The 20,949-nt window shown below is 42.2% G+C and overlaps 2 protein-coding genes and 1 non-coding gene across 4 annotated transcripts; all 3 read left to right on the top strand.

Annotated features, from left to right (window-relative positions):
• The first annotated feature begins 1,068 nt into the window (after nucleotides 1–1,068).
• LOC147247509 (NFU1 iron-sulfur cluster scaffold homolog, mitochondrial) lies at nucleotides 1,069–4,901 on the top strand. Its single transcript, XM_086180128.1, has 8 exons — nucleotides 1,069–1,211; nucleotides 1,618–1,718; nucleotides 1,803–1,938; nucleotides 2,184–2,250; nucleotides 3,002–3,113; nucleotides 3,204–3,267; nucleotides 3,397–3,571; nucleotides 3,762–4,901. Exons 1-8 carry the CDS (start codon nucleotides 1,147–1,149, stop codon nucleotides 3,828–3,830), a joined length of 789 nt encoding a protein of 262 aa, XP_086036254.1. The 5' UTR covers nucleotides 1,069–1,146; the 3' UTR covers nucleotides 3,831–4,901.
• A 295-nt stretch (nucleotides 4,902–5,196) lies between these two features.
• Nucleotides 5,197–19,817, top strand: ccar1 (cell division cycle and apoptosis regulator 1). Of its 2 annotated transcripts, none has more exons than XM_086180126.1 (26): nucleotides 5,197–5,567; nucleotides 6,553–6,714; nucleotides 6,863–7,038; nucleotides 7,157–7,294; nucleotides 7,901–7,933; nucleotides 8,344–8,540; nucleotides 9,047–9,173; nucleotides 9,702–9,821; nucleotides 10,892–11,084; nucleotides 11,205–11,349; nucleotides 11,442–11,597; nucleotides 11,689–11,914; nucleotides 12,002–12,115; nucleotides 12,442–12,608; nucleotides 13,452–13,662; nucleotides 14,867–14,950; nucleotides 15,166–15,354; nucleotides 15,489–15,680; nucleotides 15,780–16,016; nucleotides 16,105–16,237; nucleotides 16,468–16,556; nucleotides 16,639–16,779; nucleotides 17,282–17,402; nucleotides 17,522–17,704; nucleotides 18,085–18,290; nucleotides 18,784–19,817. In XM_086180126.1, exons 2-26 carry the CDS (start codon nucleotides 6,603–6,605, stop codon nucleotides 18,862–18,864), a joined length of 3,771 nt encoding a protein of 1,256 aa, XP_086036252.1. In that variant the 5' UTR covers nucleotides 5,197–5,567; nucleotides 6,553–6,602; the 3' UTR covers nucleotides 18,865–19,817. The 2 variants fall into 2 exon arrangements, with proteins under 2 accessions (XP_086036252.1, XP_086036253.1); XM_086180127.1 differs by having other exon boundaries at nucleotides 16,108–16,237; nucleotides 18,784–19,816.
• LOC147247508 (small nucleolar RNA SNORD98) lies at nucleotides 12,156–12,223 on the top strand. Its single transcript, XR_015109638.1, has one exon. It is a non-coding gene; the product is annotated as a small nucleolar RNA SNORD98 (small nucleolar RNA).
• Nucleotides 19,818–20,949: the final 1,132 nt, after the last annotated feature.

The following is a 20,949-nucleotide window of genomic DNA, read 5'->3' as shown; positions in this document are numbered from 1 at the left end:
TACACAAGTGTATTGTGTCTATTGCAACACAATGAAAAATAAAAAAACTTCAAATGGCTGTCATTGATTGTTTTTTTTTTCTCTGGTCTTATTTCTTGATTTATTTCACCACTGGCTCTATGTGTGACCAAAAACTATTGAAACACAATCCTAAAATTTTTGCTTGCAAAATAAAAATCAACGGCGGCACGGTGGTGCAGTGGTTTGAACTGTCGCCTCACAGCAAGAAGGTTCCGGGTTTGAGTCCCCGGCTCGGGCACGGGATCTTTCTGTGTGAGTCTCCATGTTCTCCCTGTTCCTGTGTGGGTTCTCTCTGGTACTCCGGCTTCTTCCCACAGTCCAAAGACATCAAGAGAGGACGAGGCTGATTGATACTCTAAATTGACCGTAGGTGTGACTGTGAGTGTGAATGGTTGTTTGTCTCTATGTGGTGGTCCTGTGGTGGACTGGTGATCTGTCCAGGGTGAACCACGCCTCTCGCCCGTAGCCACTGGGATAGGTTCCAGCCCCCCCCCCCCCACCCCCCCCAATAAGCAGAAGAAAATGGATGGATGGATAAAAATCAACACATTTTTGTTTTTAGCACTTTAGTACTGTGTTAGCAGTGATCCCAACACAAGCACCTCAGCTCAGGCTTGGCCTCAGGTCCTAATTATTAAAAAAAACAAAAATAAATTAAATTCAAAGACAATATAGCAGTTTAGGTGACAACACTCTTAAAGATGTAGGGTCCCCCATTTTTCTCTTTCTATATGTGATCTGGCAGCACTGTGACATTTGTTTGGGTTAAGTGAAGGAAAAATAGAAAATAAATACGAAAATGCCATTTAAACAACCAAATATTTGCTTTATGCTTGTGGCTCATCCTTTAGTTTTAATTTTGGCCCTCCAAGGAAAAAATTTTGGGCACCCATGCTCTAATCTTTTGTTCTGTCAAGGGCTTGACATCAAAATGCTTGTGAATTCAATAGCGTCATAACCTTCACCGTGTTCATAATTTTCTCAAAATTATTTTACAATACATTTATAGCCTACTTTTAAATTTTTACCACCTCTTAAAAGTATTTGAATACACTGCAGCTAACACTATGGATAAGGATTATCTGATGTCGACCACACGAGGGCCTCATTTCCAAAACAAACAAAATGGCGGCGCACATGAGATGGGGTCTTCATTATTTGTTACGGACTAGAAATACGGCACAGTTTAGGTTGGAACGTTTTTCATCTCCTTTTCAGCAACACGCGTCCTCCTGCTGGTATTATAAAATTGTATCGTAGGGACTTGAAATTAGCGTGTCGTTGAGAGAGTAACCTACGTGAACCTAGCTAAGTAGCAAACTACGACATAAAGCAGCCGCTCGAACTTTCGTTTTATAAATAAAAAGATATTCGGGAATTACTACATTTATCATCTGTTCTGTCGTCTTCGATATCTTATGTAATAGTTGTGTCTTTTCGGAGTCCAAGCCTGTAGCTTAGCCGTTATTGTTAGCTAGCTGAATGTGGAGTTATTAAATGGTTGAGTATGGGTGGTGTTGGCGGCTTTTGCTAACAGCTAGTTGAAACACTTGTCAAGTCAGTACTGTTAATTCGAAGCCTTTCTTTGACTAACAGACGCGTCTCAAAGTTGTCAGACGTGACGGGAAGCTCATACCACACACCTTGCTGGAAGAGAGTCCAGTCCCAGTCCAGCACGGGAACAACATTCCTTTCAGGTGAGTAAGAGATCCACCTGCCCTCTATCATCCCGCCATGAATCTCAGCTAAATGACACGTTGCTCTTTTTAATTGTATTTTAGTAAGAAACCTCTCCATTCAGACCCAAGACACTCCAAACCCCAGAAGCCTGAAGTTTCTCCCTGGTAAACCCGTTTTGGGAAGTGGCACAGTTGAATTTCCTTCTCAGAGCTCAGCAGAATGTTCATCTTTAGCCAGGTGCTCCCTTCTTTACAGATAATGCTGTGAAATTCAATCTGATCTCAACTGAGTCATCAATGCAATTTAGCCTCAGTGGGTGTTACAAATGACAAAAATTATATAATTAAAAAAAACAGTGCAATTATCAGTAACATCAAATAAATCAAAAGCAAAGCACAACTACATGTTTTTGTTACCAATAATGGTGTCATATATTTTTTAGATTTAGTTGAAACAATAACATGACATGGTGTTTCTTTCAGGGACCTCTTTGAAATCGAGGGCGTGAAAAGTGTGTTCTTTGGCCCTGACTTCATCACAGTCACTAAAGTAAGTGTTACATGTTCCTTTTTGATGGAGAGATTGTTACATTGTGACAGCTGACAGGATATAAGAAGACAGAGAGTGGTCTGTTGCTGGTATTGCACTGTGGGACGCTACCGTGAAGACCCTGAGTATTGATGTAAAATAGGAATCTGTATTTTAGCTGCAGTGGCCAGTCACATTAGCCAGAGATCAGGCTGTTGGACCACCACGGGAAGGACCACTTTATTACCTTGTAGCGTTCTGCTGCTTCTCCAGCATCAGAGAAAATGGAAGAAAAATTGATTGCTTGTGTGTCAACCGTTCCAGAGCTGCCCTCTGGGAGTATGAAGACATAAATTGTTGTGTCAGTTGTGTCCCTTCCCAAGTTGGGTATTTCAGATGAAGAGGAACTACAGTTAACAAATGACACATTCACACCACGGAAAACCCCTGTCGGTTCTTGTTTGTCATGAAACCTGCTTTAGAGTTGCAGGCCGCAATAATGAAGCTGGTTTTACCACACAATATTGAGCTTCCTCGTGGCAGGGTTGTACGGCTTGTTTTATGGCATGACTTTGACAGTCAGTCATGACTTTGACAGTCAGTTGCTTTTTCAGTTTGTGTGTTGCTTGGCAAACAGCCAAATGTTATGATGCTACCTACCTCTGGATGATGATTGGCCTTCACAGCATGGTATCAGGTTGTGCTGCTGTGGCCTGATTATGTCTGAATTGAGCCTAATTCGGTGACAACGTGATGATTGATGTCATATCAGGCAGATGAGGATCTGGAATGGACAGACATTAAGCGCCATGCTCTGGATGCCATTGCTAAATTCTTTGAAAGCGGCGATCCCATAACAACGGGGGCGGTACATCATGAAAGTAGTGAGTATAGAGCTTCTCATTCTTCTAGTTGTTATGGCACTACTTGATTGCCTATCATGTATACGATAACATTCTGTATTTTTATTTTAGCTCTGTCTGAAGATGATGATGAAGTTGTGTCGATGATTAAAGAGCTTCTTGACACCAGAATCAGGTACAACTGTTTGATAGTTGAGACATTAGCTCTTTTGCACTTAAAACAAAATCCATGTCTATCCTTCCATTGTGTTGTTTAGTTCTGAATTATGATACTGTGTGTGTGGCCCCCCCCCCCTTCCACAAGACCTACAGTACAGGAGGACGGAGGTGATGTCATCTTTAAGGGCTTTGAGGATGGCACTGTCAAGCTGAAGCTGGTGGGTTCCTGCACAGGATGTCCCAGCTCAACAGTGACACTGAGGAATGGCATTCAGAACATGCTGCAGTTTTATATTCCAGAAGTCGACACGGTGGAGCAGGTGATTATCAATTATGTCACTGTCTTCCTTCCTGAAGGGTTTGCAGTTGGAGATTTCAACATCTTGTGCTGAAACTCGAGCTAAATCAAATATTAACTTCTACGAGTAGGTTTTTGTGACTAGAAGAATAGTAAAAATAATTCCCAATATCGATATGGGGCATAATTGGGTTTTTATTTTTGTCAACCAGGTGGAAGATGAAGTGGATGAAGTCAATGCAAAGGTCTTTGCAGAGCTGGAACGCAAACTTCAAGACTAAAAGCATCATTCTTGTTCAGCGAAAAATATGCACCATGATATAAAGGCACCACCATGCATTCAAATGATATTTGAATCACTATTTTAAAATTAGAGTTATTGTCATGCTATTATTTCTGCATACTGTATATTGTAAGGAGTAGTAGTAATGATGAGTAGTAATGGACCTTTTTTCACAGCAGACAGGAGCCAGCCTAAGTATCATAGTATAGAGGTAGCCAAAATGCTAAAAGCATCCCTTGCTTTAGGGTCTATTTTATGTTAATTGGGTCCATAATTTATAAAATGAATTTTACAACGTTGAATAAGACTTGAATCTTGCAGGTTGAGCAACAAACTTGTAAGGAATATATTTCCTGAAGTAATAAATTCAGACAGGTTGGGTCATCCTTTTATGGACTTCATATAACCAAGCTGATTTTTTCAACAGCAGAAAGTCGCCCCCTGCTGGCCAGTAGTAGGTTGGCCGCACTTATATATTTATATATCGGATAATATTAGTGTTACTGTGAATCCTGTTAGATTTTCCAAATTCATTACCTGTTTTTTCCCCTGACAGTTCACCAGTGTGGCTTTGGGTACACTTAAATTGGATCTTGTTCCACACGTGCTTTACTAGCATGACATGTCAAAACATCAGCTGTGAAAAAAAGTCTATTTAATTGTAAATACGTTTGTCCCCTATTACTTAGGAAGAGAGCTCTGTACAGAAAATGTGATCATTTTTCTACTCTCTGCTGGGTTGGCAGTAAATGTTATATTTATTTTCCAGAAATATTGTATAGTGTTTGAACGGTTTGACATTATTGTCACGCAGAATGAAGATGAATATACTTGAATCTGGTATTCATGTTATGGTCCCAATATGCTATATAGAACTTTTAGCTGTTCACGCTTAATACATCAGCTTTATACAAAAGAAATGTTATCAATGCTGTGTCATGCATCAGTGAAGTGGAAGTTCTCTTTAACATCTTAACAGATCTATATACTATATTGACTGTTATTCATTTTTCTGATTTTCAGCATCACATTAAAGTTCCCAATTTAGAAGAAAATCTTTGTTCATGATTCCTCTTTTTCAAAGTGATAATTTTTCTATTATATGTGACACCAGTATAAGTATATTTTGTTTTTTTTCTCTCTATCCACAGAATGAAAATAGTCAAAACTCCATGCAGATTTTTTTCCCCCTATTTTTCTGTCTTTTTGTCTGTATTTGAATATCTGATGGTTTGGGTACATGGGCAAGGCACCAGTGTTAACTGAAGGTGAAACGCACTGAAACTCCTCTTTATCAACTGCTCAGTCTGCGCATGTGCAAATCTTGTCCACATCGGCCGGTGCAGGGGACAACGGTAAGCAGTGATGACATTGTTTTAACTGAAATGTAGCTTCCTCAGTTACTTCATATAATAGATACAGCTCAGTGTGAAATGAAATTTCTAATGTTTGCGGAAGTTGATGCCATTATTGCAGAAGCGTGCTTAACCCTAAAAACCACGAGCCAATCTGAGGCTACTGCCCGTCTCCGCGAACGTCAGTTAAAGGCCTTTCTCGGTAAATCTAGCACGAGGCTAACCTGCCCACAAAGCTAAGGTGCTAATGCTAAGTTTTGGATAGCAATGTGTTGAGACAGACTTAAAACTGCACGTTTATTGCCACCTCCTTGGGTTTATGGCAACAGCGTAAACGAACCACATTTGGGCAGTGTTCACGAAGCTATAAGAACCCAAAGGTAATGTACCCGTGAGCTGGAATGAACAGCATCAATAAAATCAGTAGCCAGACAGATTTGAAATAATAGCTAACGCTAGCTGCCTGCGCTATCCCACTGTTAGCTAATGTGGCTAACTGAGATCTAGCTAGCTAGCTTAGCGTTGAGCCCGACGAGGTTGCTGTGTCAGCTGCCACTAGTTAATCTGCTGAACCCTACAAAAAATGGGGTAAAATGTTATGGTTATTTGTGAATGCAATAGTTTGATTAATAAATCTTGCACTTTAATGGTTTACCCATAATTTCGTTCCGTGTTTTATTTGTATATGTAGTCATATTTTTAGAGAGCGTTAAAATTGAGTCATAAAGTGAAGAATTGTTTGCGCGAATGTGTTTTATCTTTTCCCCCGACTGTAATCACTACCAACGACCTCAGTTGATATGCTAAATCGGACGACGTGGTAGCAGTGATCGTTTACCTATCGCTGGTTTTGTTTTGTTCCTGTAACAAGAATGCAATTCATGACATATTTACACAATACAGCTCCTGATTTAATGCTGGTATCTGCTAATCTTTTTAGTAATGTACTCGCTGAGGCTCCTTATACTTGATCAAACCTGAATTAAGCTTGAAATGAAACGGTCACTGATGCATCATCTCCAGTCTTTGGATTTATTTCTCCGATGCAACCCTATTAATGTGCCTCTGGTTCACTGCCCATGGTGATTATCTTGCTTTGGTTAAAGCTTGTCCCATAACAGTTTATCTTTGTATTCAATATGATGTGCCTAAAATGTTCCTCACTTCTTAAAAAGATTGTTATTAAACTGTGAATACGCTAGAATAATGGAGTAAACTGGAGTAATAACTGGTAAAAGAAAATACTGATGTGACATAATAGATTGAATAGTCTACCCTAGATGTAAAACATATATCTAAATCTGTTCATCAATTACTAATCATAATAAACCACATAACTCTTTCAAATTTATGTCTTGGTATTAGTGAAAAGCATCAGTTTGGTGAGTAGAGACGGCCCCTAACGTGAGCAAGTGATGGCCCAATTTGGGGGACAGAAGAATCCACCATGGGCGACTCAGTTTGCCGCGACGGCGGTGTCCCAGCCAGGCCACTCGGGACAGTCACTTGACCTTAACAGCTTGCACTGTGAGTATATAGCAGGCCTTGTTATGAAAACTGTTTTATTTTCACTCTGAGTATATCTCCATAGACTAGTTCGTACTCACTGCTATCACACTCCCCCCATCCCCTCCTTTTTCAATTAATGTCTGTGCACTTTCCTGTCTTTGTGCAGCTCTTGGTGTTCAGCAGCCATCCCTCCTGGGAGCTTCTCCCTCTGTTTACTCTCAGCAGTCAGCCTTGGCAGCAGCTTCTCTCAGCAACCAGTCTGCTGCTAACTATCAGCTGTCTCAGCAAACCGCTGCCTTGCAGCAGCAAGCTGCAGCAGTTGCTGCCGCAGCACTACAGCAGGTCTGTCAAAACAAGGCGATTGAAAGCTGTCAGTAATATGAGCTTCTGGCCATTGTATATTCACATGTAATGGAGTTTGATCTGCTACTTTTCTCCTGTTTTGATTTTATATGAATAGTCTCAGATCAACTCAGCTCTCCAGCAGTATCAGCAACAGCAGCAGCAGCAACAACAGCAGCAGCAGCAGCAACAACAGCAACAGCAGCAGCCTCCCCAGCAGCCCCCCCAACAGCAACTCTACAATGTACCGCATCAGGTGAAACACAAACTCCTTTGGCTTTGCCCCAGAAGAACATGAAGGGACTATAATGTTAAACTGTGTCTGTTGTTTTTTAGCTCCTTGGCTGATGTGTGCTAGAGCTGCGATTCATTTTGTAGTATGATGAATAATATCAGTATATAGTCCCTTTACAGTAGATTTATAGATCACAATCAGAGCCTCCCACACACTTATGGACTTTGATCCCAAACATTGCTGTTCTTGTTCTACCTCCAGTCCAATTTAAAGGAGAACAGAGGATCTTCTAGCACTGGGAAATACACTCTGTAGACATTCAGTTTTCTTTAAATACTTTGGAAATGTGTTGATTACCCCCCCCCCCCCTTTTGATTATGGTAATTTTGGCGATTTTAATTTGTAGTAATAAAATGAAACTGAATAATATACTGCTTATACTTGCAAGTGTTCCTGAATCACTTAAAAGTACTGTAGTGTGTGTGTGTGTGTGTGTGTGTGTGTGTGTGTGTTTTCCTGTTGTCAAAAACTTTAAGTGAACACACATCCTTTGACTTGTTCCATTGCTACAAGGAACTCGTTTGTGTCAAGTAATGTTATTTTTTTGTTCTACTTATTTTGATTCAGCTTCCACAGCCTCAGCAAGCACTCATCTCTCAGGTAATGTACAAAAATACACAGTGATCTGGCATATGAAGTGTTTGGGTTTCTTTTCCTCCATAAATATCCACTTATACATATATCATGTTCAAGGTCAAAAGGACATGTAAATGTAGTTTTTAATGTTTTGTTAAGGCTTACTAAATCTTTAAAAACACCTCAGGGCACTTATCTATTATCTGTTCGTTATCGTTTGAAACCGAAATCCAATTTAGAGTTTTTCGTACAAGCATTTTTGCCTTCCTGCTTATTGGTGGATGTTTCCATTTGTTTCATAGCTTTGTGTTCAATCAGAGAATACTCTGCAGTTGGTACAGATCATTTGTGACAATTAAGGGTCTTTCTGAGAATGAAGTGTGTTTCTAGGAGCAGATTATGTGATAGTTCCTTTTTTCTCTCCCATCCTTCAGCCTCCAGTGGCTTTGCCCACTAGCTTGAGTCTGTCGAATCCCCAACAGACAGCCCAAATCACCGTGTCCTACCCGACGCCACGCTCCAGCCACCAACAGCAGACTCAGCCACAGAAGCAGCGAGTCTTCACTGGTGTCGTCAACAAGTTACACGACACATTCGGCTTTGTGGATGAAGATGTCTTCTTTCAGCTAAGGTGAAAAAAGTGTGATGATTGGCTATCACACTGCATCAAAACACTTAAAAGCATCAAACAAGGAACTCAATTATGCTTGTCATTATTTTCTTTCAGATATTTGGCCAAAGTGTAAATAATGGGTTAAAAGCAGCTCTTGTCACTGATGTTGTTTTGCCTGCTCCAGACACAGCATGCCCACAAAATTCAGCTAGCTGTCCCTCAGCAGGGGCTACATGAAAGGCCAGAATAAGATAAACATTCTTTTACTCCAAAACTATGGTTGGGGAGTTGAGATATAGCTGGAAATAAGTCAGGGTCCCCTTTACAGTTTTTTTTTTCTGCATGCAGTGAGTCTTTCTAAAGTTTTTTTTTACTAAGTTTGTCATTTCCCAGGCCATTATTGGCACTAAACAACAGTTGCAAAAAAACCCATGTTCCTATTTCAGAAAGAAATATGGACCTGGTCAGAGAAAAGTTGTTTTTCTGTGGCTCTGTTTAATCTTTTTTTTTTTTTTTTTTTTAAGTGCTGTGAAGGGGAAGACCCCCCAAGTGGGTGACCGGGTCCTTGTAGAAGCTGTTTACAACCCGAACATGCCCTTCAAATGGAACGCCCAGCGCATTCAAACATTACCTCAGCTGGCTAACCAGTCGGTGAGAGAAACTCAGATTCATGCACAGAAAAGTAAAATGTATCATGGGGTTTAAGTGTAAAATTTCACCTTTTTATTTGCACTATGTTATCTCAGTAAGGTTGCCTTTAGTTTTTATCCATACTGTTAGGGTGATTATGTCATATCAAATCAAATCTGACTGATACTTTGAGTTACGTAAAATGTGAACAATGGTCACAAAAAATAAAATCACTCATATTTTTTCCAAACTGAGGAAACATTTAAAACTTTTGTTATTCTGTACTTGGTCAGGTTGCTTCAATTGATTTCAGCCTTTGGCCTTTTTGATCCGAGTGAACACACACACATCTGTGAGAAATACAAATGTAATCAACAGGTTGGTTGTAAACCACAGGCAGTTGACTTATCCAAGTCTGGGAAAAGTCCTAACATGTTTAAGGCCCCCCCCCTTTTTTTTTTTTCCAGATTTGATCTTATTCCTGTGCTCTCTGCCTGTCTGTCTGTCTGTCTGTCTGTTTCTGACTGTTGTGTTCTCAATCCCTCCCAGCATCAGCAGCAGCCTCAGCCTTTACCTCAAGCTTCCCCACAGCTCGGCAGCCTTTACAATGAGCCAGGAATGCAGCTGCGCTACTCAGACATGCACTCCACAGCGGACAACAGACAAAATGTAACCCCATAGCCCCGAATCACACGCTTGTTTGGCCTTTCGCTGTTCTTCCTTTTAATTCTGAAATGTTTGTCTCTTTGTGTCTGAGTATCAGGACATTCATTTGCTCGTCATTTATAGGTTGGTTGCCCACCAGTCAACCTAGATGTTATTTCGGATCACTCAAGCAATTATCATATCGGACTGTTTGTGGAAAATTTAATTATGTCAATGGCATTTTTGTTAACTGACATTTATGATCGTAGTCTTTTGGAGTTCAGGTAACTTTCTGCAGTCAGCAGCACAGGTACTCAGCAGTACCAAGCTAGATAACTAACTACCTCTTTAACTGCAGAGTCAAGTGTAATCAAATGCAAACAGTATAATCTCCACAGGCGCAGCTACACACCTCACATTCAAGCAAAGAGTGCCATACAGTTTTCCACACTGAAACACACCTTTATTCTACAGAGTGGACCATGTTGCTTTATTTTCTTATTACATTATTTTAACAAACTAGAGAACTCTAAAGGACCACAACAATATTGACCCCCTGCCCCCCCACTTACTTGAGCGGTCAGGAATGCCCGTACTTTCCTGCTCCTGTGTATTTCATGTTAGATATTACAAACATTTTGACATCAATAAACAACATACTGTCAGACAGGTAGCAATACTGTTTGTTTGTGGTCAACTAATCAAATATAGGACCCAGTCCTGAGTGTCATGTAAGAAGTGCAGGCCACTGTTTACTTGTCAAAGTTAGAGGGTTTTTGGCTTTGTTTGCTTTATACAGGTCACATCTGAGTTGTTAACTTTGGCCAATCAAACTGAAGTCGCTCTGCGATGTAAGAGCTGGCAGCAGACAGCCTGATGCCCCCTGAATTGAGATTCCTCTAATTTTTTGCAGTCATGCAGAAGTTCAGACGGTTTCCCTACTTCTTTCTTTCAAGCAGCCGCTGACTGAGATTTATTACAGTTGATCTTATTTCTCTTGGAGTTAATGGCATGTTTAAATTGTCTCATATCTTTGAATAAATGCTCACATCTCCTCCTTTTTCCTTTTTTATCTTTTTTCCTTGTTTGTCCAGAGCCAGCCTCAGGCTCCTAATATGATGAAGGCAGCGCCCACCATTCTCCAGTCACTACCTCCGCCAACCACATTCAGTGTTCCAGCCCAGGCTCCCCCTCCCTCCTTACTGCAGGCCCAGCTGTCCGCTGCTTCCTTGGCTCCTCTCCTCCAAAACCCTCCTCAGCCCTTGCTGCCCCAGCCACCGCCTAAAGGTAAAATAGTTTTCACAAGGAATGTGTGAAATAGTCAGGCCAATTATGTCCACCACTACACTGCTGTTTGTATATGAAGTGGTTAACCAAGAATGCTTTTGGTGTTGTTTTGGTGTCTAGATGTATTCCCTGGGGGTCTGCTTCAACCTCCAGTGAGAATGATACCACAGCCGCAGCCAGTTAGACGCATTGAGCCTCCACCTCGGTTCCCAAGTCGCAACGACCGTGGCCCTGAGCTCATCCTGCGGAGTAAAGAAGAACGGAGGTCAGATAACAGAGAGATTGTCTGAGATAATCTCAGTGAAATGACCTGGATTACACTATTGGTGATACTTTTTTTTTTTCATTATTCGGCAGCCGAGACCGAGACCGTGAGCGCAGGCGGTCAAGAGAACGCTCGCCTACTCGAAAACGTTCTAGAGACCGTTCCCCAAGGCGTGATCGCTCACCTCGACGACCTCGCAGGGTGGTTCCTCGCTACACAGTCCAGTTCTCCAAATTCAGTTTAGATGGGTGAGTCAAAGCTTCTGTGTATCCTGCTTTTACTTGGTGAAAAAAAAACATATTTTTGCAGTTTTGTAACAGTCCTTTTTGTGTTCTCCAGGTCAAATTGTGACATGATGGAGCTGAGGAGACGCTACCAGAGTCTCTACATTCCGAGTGACTTCTTTGACGCCGTCTTCACCTGGGTGGAGGCCTTTCCTCTTACACGACCCTTTCAGTTTAGTAACGCCTGTAACTTCCACATCTTGCACAAAGAGGTGGATCCTCTAGTGAAGAACACAGCTTTGCTGGATCCACCTGATGCCAACCACACCTACAGTGCTAAGGTAGCACTTATATCCATACAGTGTGTGCAATGCAGCTGTGTCAATACAATACACCTTAGCTCAAAGCTGATGTGCTGTCTGTTTCAGGTGATGCTGCTGGCTAACCCCAGCATAGAGGAGCTTTATCACAAGTCCTGTGCCCTGGCAGAGGATCCACAGGAAGTCAGAGACTCCTTCCAGCATCCCGCTAGACTCATTAAGGTACACTGCACTTTCTTCACCTCTACTGTGCACATGAGCTGACAGTGATGTCATAATCCTATTCCATTTCTGAGTACAACACGGTGTGGAAAAATCCTAACTGACGTCGGCTGACCTGCGTAAATGTTCTTGGTTGTGGATCCTCAACGGTATGATGATAAGAACATGCAGCTGACCTTTTCGTCTTTCCTCTCTTTCTCCATCCTCCCATTTTTACTCTTTCCACCCACCCCCCCACCCCCCTTTTATCCATATTATCATTCCCCATTTCCATCTAACCTATACTCTGTGGCTCTCCTTTGTACCGATCTCTCTCTCTCCTTCAGTTTTTGGTGGGAATGAGAGGTAAAGATGAGGCCATGGCCATCGGTGGTCACTGGTCTCCCTCTCTGGATGGCGCTGACCCAGAGAAGGATCCCTCCGTTCTGATAAAGACAGCCGTACGCTGTTGCAAGGCTCTCACAGGCATAGACCTTAGTCTGTGCACGCAGTGGTAAGCACAATTTTTGTTTGTTTGCTGTCTGTTATTGCATTTCTGTTGGAACATATTAACTCTGCTGCTACTAAAATCCCAAATTAAGTATCTATGATATGCTGCAACATTCTGCTGCCTCTAAACTAAATCCCATCTCAGATACATTGGGTGGTATAATTTTTGTTTTCTACTTTTGATTATTGTGTTGTTATTTTGATAACAGTTAATTTACTTTTATTTGTTGTATTTGTGCAATGATCGTTTTTGGTCTTTTGTGTGTTGTCGTCTTGGCTCTCTCTTTCTGTCACACTCTTTATACATATTAAATCTATACACGTATTTCATTGTGATGAAAAACCAAACGCATGGACTGTGGCTGGAAGCAGTAGCCTGGACCAGAAGACACTGCCATTACTTTTTGTTTTGTTTTATTTCTTTTCCTATTCTCTGTTAAATATATTACATATTTAACTGGCTTTCACTATTGATCCTGTCTCTCTTCGCACAACCCTAATATAGCGCTTTAAGTGTATCCTAGGTTAAATGCAGAGCCCTCCATCTGTAATTGGCTGAAGCTATAATGGGGATGACTATAGGGTGTGATTTTATATTGTGATCCTCTGTCAACCTTCTCAAAATGGCTGCCGTAACCTGTGACAACAGTTGGAGAGCTGCAGATTGGGTCCATTTGTCTCTGCTGTGTGTTGTGTGGGAGACGGGTCACTGTAATGATGCGTACAGTCATTCAGTGACCTCATGGGAGGGAGTAGCTGTAGAAGGCTCGCCTTAGCAGGGCTTGCCTTTTATACTGTGCCCTGACCAGAATGTTTCTTTCCAATGCACCTTCTTCCTTTGCGACAGGTATCGTTTTGCAGAGATTCGCTATCATCGACCGGAGGAGACACACAAGGGGCGGACAGTCCCTGCTCATGTGGAGACAGTGGTTTTGTTTCTTCCGGATGTTTGGCATTGTCTTCCTACCCGCTCAGAGTGGGAGGTGCTGTCACGGCGACTCCGGGAGCAGCTGGCTGAGAAGCTGTCGGCCGAGCGAAAGGAGGCGGATGGAGAACAGGCACTGAACCGCTAATCCCTCTCTTCTCATTTCCGCTTCTCACAGGAAGGCACAGGAATTACAAAAACAAAGCCCAGATATACATCATACTCTAAGCACACCTCACCATTCACACACGCAGACATGAACACAAGGAGATTATTGCTCCACCAAAACCGCACCTAGGCCTCTCCACCTGTTTCCCTTCTCCTCTGCTCCTCCATTCCTCCATCAGCACTCCCACCTTCCCTCACATCCAGCCGACACACACAGTGGAAGCAGTGAGACTAGGTTGTGTTGTGTAGGCCCCAAACGCAACTGATAAAACAGCTTCCAGCACCTCGGTGAACACCGTCATAATTGGTGCAAATCTGGGTTTAATCACCCGTCTTGATTCTTGCACTCATTATTCCAAACAACTTCTCCTTAACCTGCTGTGGGTTCCTCATTGGTTGAGTAATGATCTCAAATGGTTTGAACCAGTGGTGATCGTTAAGGCTGCGATGAAGAATTTCAATTATGCTGGAACCTGTGGAGTCAGTTGCGTGTTAATAACATGTTTGTTTTAGAAATGTTTTTTTCTTAAATGATTTTCACATCAATTTGATATCTGCAAAAAGATCCCCCTAAGTGCTGTTTCTTGTCTGTTCTTGTTGTTGGATTCTACATTTTCATTTGGACTATCTGTAGAGTTTGGTTCTTCCAGGGCAGTTGGTTGGGCTGCAGGACAGGTGACTCCTGTCTGATAGAGGTGGTTAAATCCCATAAATGGCCAACTCAGTACTCCAGTTATAGACCATGCTAGGGCCACACTATCCTCACTCTGTTTGGAGACCAGCGTCAGTTCACCTGATGTACCTACCTACCTACACACCTTTTGGACACACCTCTCATTGATTTTTACCTTTTTTGTGTTCCACAGATTGATTGATTGGCAGCTGGGGGGAATTTCTGTTGGTTTTTATAAGAGCTAGAGAGCTTCCCTGTGCACGCTTCAGTAGCAGTGGACTTAAACACAGTCGAGAGCTCACTAGGACGAGGCAATGAAAGACAGATGTGACCTTGCTTCTTGCACGGTTCAACTTTAAAGCTCACTCGGATCACAAGTGGTGTTCTGATTGTTTGCTATCCTTCCCCTTCTCTGCCTCTCTCTTGCTGTCTCTCGCTCTCTCTTTCTTGCTCTCTCTGTCTCTCGCTCTCTCTCTCTCAATGATTTCCTGTCAAGGAGGAAGAGGAGAAGGACGATGATGAATCAAAGGATCTCAGCACGCCTACTCACTGGGCTAAACTTGATCCGAAATCAATGAAGGTGAGGTTTAAGGGTCATATGTAAGCGTCCATAGAGCCAGAGCACCTGAATTTGTGAGCACATACGAGGAAAAAACACGCTGTGATTACTTTTGAGCCTTTGGGCTTAAAATATTTACTGACGCACTCAGCAGAAATGACCACATCCTTTCTGCAATGGAAGAAAGTTTTGGCCTGCTTCATTGCACTTACTTGTATGCATTTTCCATTCTGTAGGTTAATGATCTGCGCAAGGAGCTTGATTGTCGCTCTCTGAGCTCGAAGGGATTAAAGTCGCAGCTGATCGCCCGACTCACCAAGCAGCTGAAGGTGGAAGAGCAGGTGGAGGAGTCCAAGGAGCCCGAGAAACCAGAGAACAAAGCTCCAGAGGAAGAGGAGCCATGTCGCACTGAAGAAGACCGAGAGGTAGAGACGCAGGATGTCACAAGAACACAATTGATGGTTTATGTCATACCAAATGACTATACAGTGTCTTTTAACATTAAGAATTCACAGAATATAGTTTAAAATTTGTGATTTGACCCCTCTGACTCTGCCAGGAGGAGGAGAGGAAGAGGCAAGAGGAGCTTGAGCGGCAGCGTAGAGAAAGACGCTATGTCCTCCCTGAAGAGCCCACCATCCTCGTACATCCTAACTGGGCAGCCAAGAACGGCAAATTTGACTGTAGTGTCATGTCCCTGAGTGTCCTGCTGGACTACAGGCTGGAAGACAACAAGGAACACTCGTTTGAGGTCGGAATCAGCATTTTTAACTATGTGCTGCTTTATAGCGACCGTGCAAAACTGTACTGTGTGAAGCCGTGAGTCTGACTGTCCTCCATATCTGTCCAGGTTTCCCTCTTTGCTGAGCTGTTCAATGAGATGCTCCAGAGAGATTTCGGCTACCGCATATATAAAGCCCTTGCTGCAATTCCTGTCAAGGATGACAAGAAGGAAAAGGAGAAGAAAGCCAAAAAAGAGGCTGAAAAGAAGGAGGCTGAGAAGCGTGAAATTAAGAAGGAGAAAGAAGATGAGAATGAAGAGCCAGCAATGAAGAAATACAAAGATGACGATGAAGAAAAGAGGAAGGTGAGCCCCTCAGACCTGACTAATATTTTTATTAGCTCTACTGATGTGTGTTTCAAATGCGGTTGTGTTATTTGTGTTTTTTTTTAAGCAGTACGATGATAAAGTTGTGAAAAAAGAAGAATCACGTGATGAGGAAGAGAACGAAGATGATGGCAGTACGGCTAATGCAGAAGAATATGACCCCCTGGAGGCCGAGGACGCTGATGATGACGACGACGATGGTGCTGCTTCACTCTTTCTACGATCATTTATTCAGTCAGTTCCCCACAATATGACCTGGTCAATGATGAGAAATCATGCACCACGCTGAAGTTGTGATGGATACCATTTCCACACTCTCTGAGGCCTTGAGAAGGAAATTCATCAACTTGTTTTCAATAATTTAAATTCGTATTCATCAATAATCATCAGTTTAAGTTGTGACCACTTATATTTCACGCTGTGTTTTTAGACAAGGATGATGACGATTCAACCGACCGAGACAGGAGAGATCGCAAGGATGACCGCAAATCATCGAAGGAGAGGTCCTCTAAAGACAAGGTCAGTTGCTTCCTAGGCTGCTTATACTCAGAGCAACACCAAGACACTGACAGGACACACGTTTGTTTGTTTGTCTTACCAGGAAAAGAAGCAGATGGTGACACACAACAAAGATCTGCTCATGGCGTTTGTTTACTTTGACCAAAGTCACTGTGGCTATCTGTTGGAGCGAGACCTTGAGGAGATCTTGTACACGTTGGGACTGCACCTCTCTCGTGCTCAGGTAAACACGCGCACACACAACTACCTCGTCATGTTGACCGTCCATTTGTGAATCTCAGCATAGTGGGCCGCTTTCATGGCAGCCAGTGATAGTACAGGTGTAAACACTAATACAGAACTCAACAGTGACCATCCAGTTCCACAAGCGCTGGTAGGATTATGGGTAGTGTAGTATTTCTAAGCGAGAACACAACCTTGTTTTAAGAAAAACAGATTAAGGCATTGTTTTTAGCATTGGATCACGACCTGCTTGCTATAGGTGAGTCAACCTTGGATGGTTGTGATATTTAGACCGATAATCATGTCCTCTTCGGAGAGTATGAATTTGAGATTTTCACTTCAAGAACCATGGAAGGCGGTCACTGTCGAGCTCTATCAGCGATGTCTCTGAGGAGGCTTGCTTGGTATCAGAGTGCTGTGTCTGAATGCAGCCATCATTACTGCTTGTCTGCCATGAAAGGCCTCATTCTGAGTCTGCCATTCACTCTGGTGTTTTGTTCCAGATAAAGAAGCTGTTGAACAAGCCCGTGGTCCGAGAGTCGTGTTACTACCGTAAACTGACCGACAGAGGAAAGGATGAGCCTGTTCCTTCTTCTAATGAATCCCAGTTAGAAAACCTCCTTGGTGAGTTATTGTGTTAAACACACTCAGATAATTATCAGGATACATGTCATCAAGTAAGATACCCCCAAGATGGTGTAAGAGACTTCGTTGAGAGTGTTGTCTCGAACTGTCCCCCTCAGGTAACCGAGTCCTACTTCCTGCTCCAAAAGCTCGTGCTCAGGCGGAGGCCAGTGAGTCTGGTAATCTGATCGTGTACAAGGGAGCACTGGTCGACATTGGCAGCATGATGCAGAAACTGGAGAAGAGTGAGAAAGCAAGAGAGGAGATAGAACAGAAGCTCATGGTGCAAGATGTCAAAATGGGTAGGACTTGGACTTGAACGGATCTCGTTTTTAGTCGTGCGAGTTGCAAGCTACACTCTGTGTCAGTAGTCCATCAGGACCATGATCTGGCTCAATTTGAGTTTTGCTACAGAAAAGCCCAGTTTGATGTCACTAAGCAGTCTGTCTCCTGTGGTTGCTGTGGACAAGTGGACTGGCACACCATTGTAGCAAAAAGGATTCAGCGACGTTATTATTGATGTGTGTGTGTAATTGTTGAGCTATCTAGCTTAACAAATAAATATGATCAATTATGCATTTTGAAAAAAAGAGATTTGGAGATAGCAATCCCTCAATCAGGGAAAGAAAAGCTGGATTAGTTACTTGATGACTGAGAGACTGCTGTTTGTGCCTCCTTCTAGATGAAGATGCAAAAGTTAAAGCCCAGCTGGAACTAGCCAACAAGTCCTTGTCTCGGGAGCTGGAGGAGGTCAAAACCACGCTGAGCCAAACTGAACAGACTCTGAAAGCCACTGAGGAGCAGAAGATAATTTACCACGAGCACCTGAAGAAGACGTGCAAGACTCTGGCGGACTCGGTTAAAGGACTGCTGGAAGTGGTGAAGAAGGTCAGCCAATTGAAAATTGTCTTCTTTTTTTTCCGTTTTCAAGTTAACTGGAGCAGTGCTGCAGGAATAAGCTTGACATTGGTTATTATTTCAGATGGCATTCTCCACCCTTTCTGTGTGCTGTTGTTTTCAAGGTCCCCATCGCTACATGACACAACAACAACAAACTCTGAGTTCGGTAGTTAGCTAGTAGCAACCTACGTATTGAAAACGTTAAGTTTGAAGAAGGCACATCTGTTATTTTGGTCATTTAAACACCGTGATAAATCAGACATAAACATCTTTCCCAAATAGAGCGTCGTTTCACTTGACGTTTATTTACGAGGACTTACCAACAAGGAGGACGGTTGTGATGGCAGGTGGAGGCAGACGCTCCCAAGCAACGTGGTGCAACGTCCTGCTACACGGCTTGGTTTTTTTTGTTTTTTGTTTTTTTTTTCATGTCACGCAATGATCAGACATTCACGGATCTTTTTTTTCTCCTCTTTTTTAGGATCAAGACGGAAATGAGATTTGTGACGAAGCTTTCAGAGACGACGTCCTGACGTGTCAATCCAACGGTGCTGATGAATGATTGACAGCTTTAAAGCTGCACTGTGACACTGAGGATCTTCAAAGACGTGTAGATATTCACTAAAGAGACATTTGCAAAGCAAATGTGAGAGTTTTGTTTGGACCTATTGTCTGCCCTTACATGTTTGAATTAGTTCCCTTGTGTTAATTTGACCTCCGTCTCAGTGTACAGATAGTTCCGTTCCTGACTAATTTTAATTAAGCTTTGAAGAGCTTATTTTGATAGTTTTAAGTCATTTCAGTTAAGTCGCTATCTTTTTTTTTTGACATTGCTTTAGGTTTGTTGTGCTACTTAGTAAATAAAATGTGTGATTTTGTGAGTTGTACTTTTCTTATACTTTTTTTTCTAATGAGCAATAATGAAGCTATTTATGTGCAAGAGAATTCCCCCCCCCCCCAAAAAAAAAACTTTAAAAAAATATATTTAAAAGACACTAATTTTAGATGGATAAGAGTGGGAGGGTGCTTGGCGCAGTTCAGACAGAATTTCTTTGTAAACCGTCTGCATCCGCTGTTCAACCAGACTGTGCTCAATAAACACCATGTTTGTAGTTCCCCTGTTGGACTGATTGAACTGGTTTCCACTTTTGTTTTTCCGAACACACAGCTATGCACGTTCCCTCCTGTCCTCGCTGTATCCACCAACACGTTACTGTGATAAACTTCAGAAAAAGGAAACGTACCAAATCCTCAGCTCAATGAATGTGTGTGTGTGTGTGTGTGTGTGTCTCCGCTGAAGGAATGAAATCCATATTTAAAATGTGTGCATCAGTTTGGTTTGAAAAGAGTCGGTTACTCTGAAATGTCCTTGAAGCAGGTAATTTATTTTTCTATCGCAAATGAAATGTACTCATATGGATGTCTTGTGAAAGAGTAAAGTGGTTCATTTTAACCTCAAATGTGTCGGCATCTTTCCACCTGTCTGTAAAGAAGCCAGCTGAAAGATTTTTAATGTACCAAGTAAACAAAATGAAGCAGCTAAATGGAATTTGGATGTTGATTATTAATTTCTGTGGAACCTTGAAGACCTTCGCGATCTGAAATAGTCACCTACAGTTGTCGTGTTGCATCTCACCAGCAGGGGGAAGCAGAGACTAAAGTCATTAGATGCCAAAGAAAAAAACCCTTAAATTATCAACCCTTTCCCAGTCCTGTAATCATAGATCCAGAAACCAAAATGTGTGTGTTGTCCCCTTTTGAGATGTGTGTCTTTCACAGGAAATTTAGCAGTTATATCACCACTACTACAGTAACCTCTAGTCGGGCTGGAGGTTGTGCGTAAAACTTCACATCACCGGAACAGTTAAGCCTCTTTAACAAGTCCCGGGACCCCCACAGACACAGACCCCTTATCCTCTCCACCCATATGCTCTATACACTCACCATGATTGCAGCCTCAGGACTTCTACCCAATACTCCACATCCCCCCCAAGCATGACCTTACCTGATGAGGATGATGCACCCTCACCTTTGAAGCCTGCCAACTTCAGTAAACTCACTATCAAATATCCCTCTACTTTAACTAATGCAGAATTTTGAATGGAGACTTTTACCAGAGTGCTATTTTATCTGGGTATTACCTGGGTCTGCTTTTATTTAAGTAAAGGAACTGTGTACTTCTACCACTGATTATTTCTAATTGCATTCCAGGTGATCTTATCCTATATTTATACCTTCAAATGTTTATCTGAAGCAGCTCCTGCAGAGACCCCACTACTTAGCAATGAGTCTGACTCAAATGCATGCATTATTGTATGTGTGTGTGTGTGTGTGTGTGTGTGTGTCTGTTTTTTGTTACCAACTGAGATCTTTCCTGCTAATAAACACTAACCTTGTCAGGTCCTCTCATCCTCATGGGGACCAATAACAGCCCTAATGCATCAAAACGCAATTTCTGGGTACTTGCTTAAGGTTAGGCATCAATTGGTTAGTATTAGGACGAGGATTAGGGCTTTGGTTAGGATGTGCATATGAATTGGAAGTCAGTGGTTTACGAATGATAGCTGCTTTTTGTGTGTGTGTGTGAGTGTGTTAGTGCAACAATGTCACCATTATTAATGTTATTACGGAATTAAACTGTTGAAGA

This window comes from Aulostomus chinensis, chromosome 16, assembly GCF_037954235.1.
Source record: "Aulostomus chinensis isolate RoL2024-O1b breed Wild chromosome 16, RoL_Achi_v1.0, whole genome shotgun sequence".
Classification (NCBI taxonomy): Eukaryota; Metazoa; Chordata; class Actinopteri; order Syngnathiformes; family Aulostomidae; genus Aulostomus; species Aulostomus chinensis.
This window is presented reverse-complemented; position numbering and strand designations above follow the sequence as displayed.

Excerpts from the sequence above, each read along its gene's own strand:
- ccar1 (XM_086180126.1), top strand. The coding sequence starts at position 6,603 with ATGGCCCAATTTGGGGGACAGAAGAATCCACCATGGGCGACTCAGTTT. Across the intron at positions 9,822-10,891 it reads CAGCGGACAACAGACAAAAT|AGCCAGCCTCAGGCTCCTAA; the intron begins GTAACCCCATAG and ends TTGTTTGTCCAG. Across the intron at positions 11,350-11,441 it reads CGGAGTAAAGAAGAACGGAG|CCGAGACCGAGACCGTGAGC; the intron begins GTCAGATAACAG and ends ATTATTCGGCAG.
- LOC147247509 (XM_086180128.1), top strand. The coding sequence starts at position 1,147 with ATGGCGGCGCACATGAGATGGGGTCTTCATTATTTGTTACGGACTAGA. Across the intron at positions 3,268-3,396 it reads CTTCTTGACACCAGAATCAG|ACCTACAGTACAGGAGGACG; the intron begins GTACAACTGTTT and ends CCCTTCCACAAG. Across the intron at positions 3,572-3,761 it reads AAGTCGACACGGTGGAGCAG|GTGGAAGATGAAGTGGATGA; the intron begins GTGATTATCAAT and ends TTTGTCAACCAG.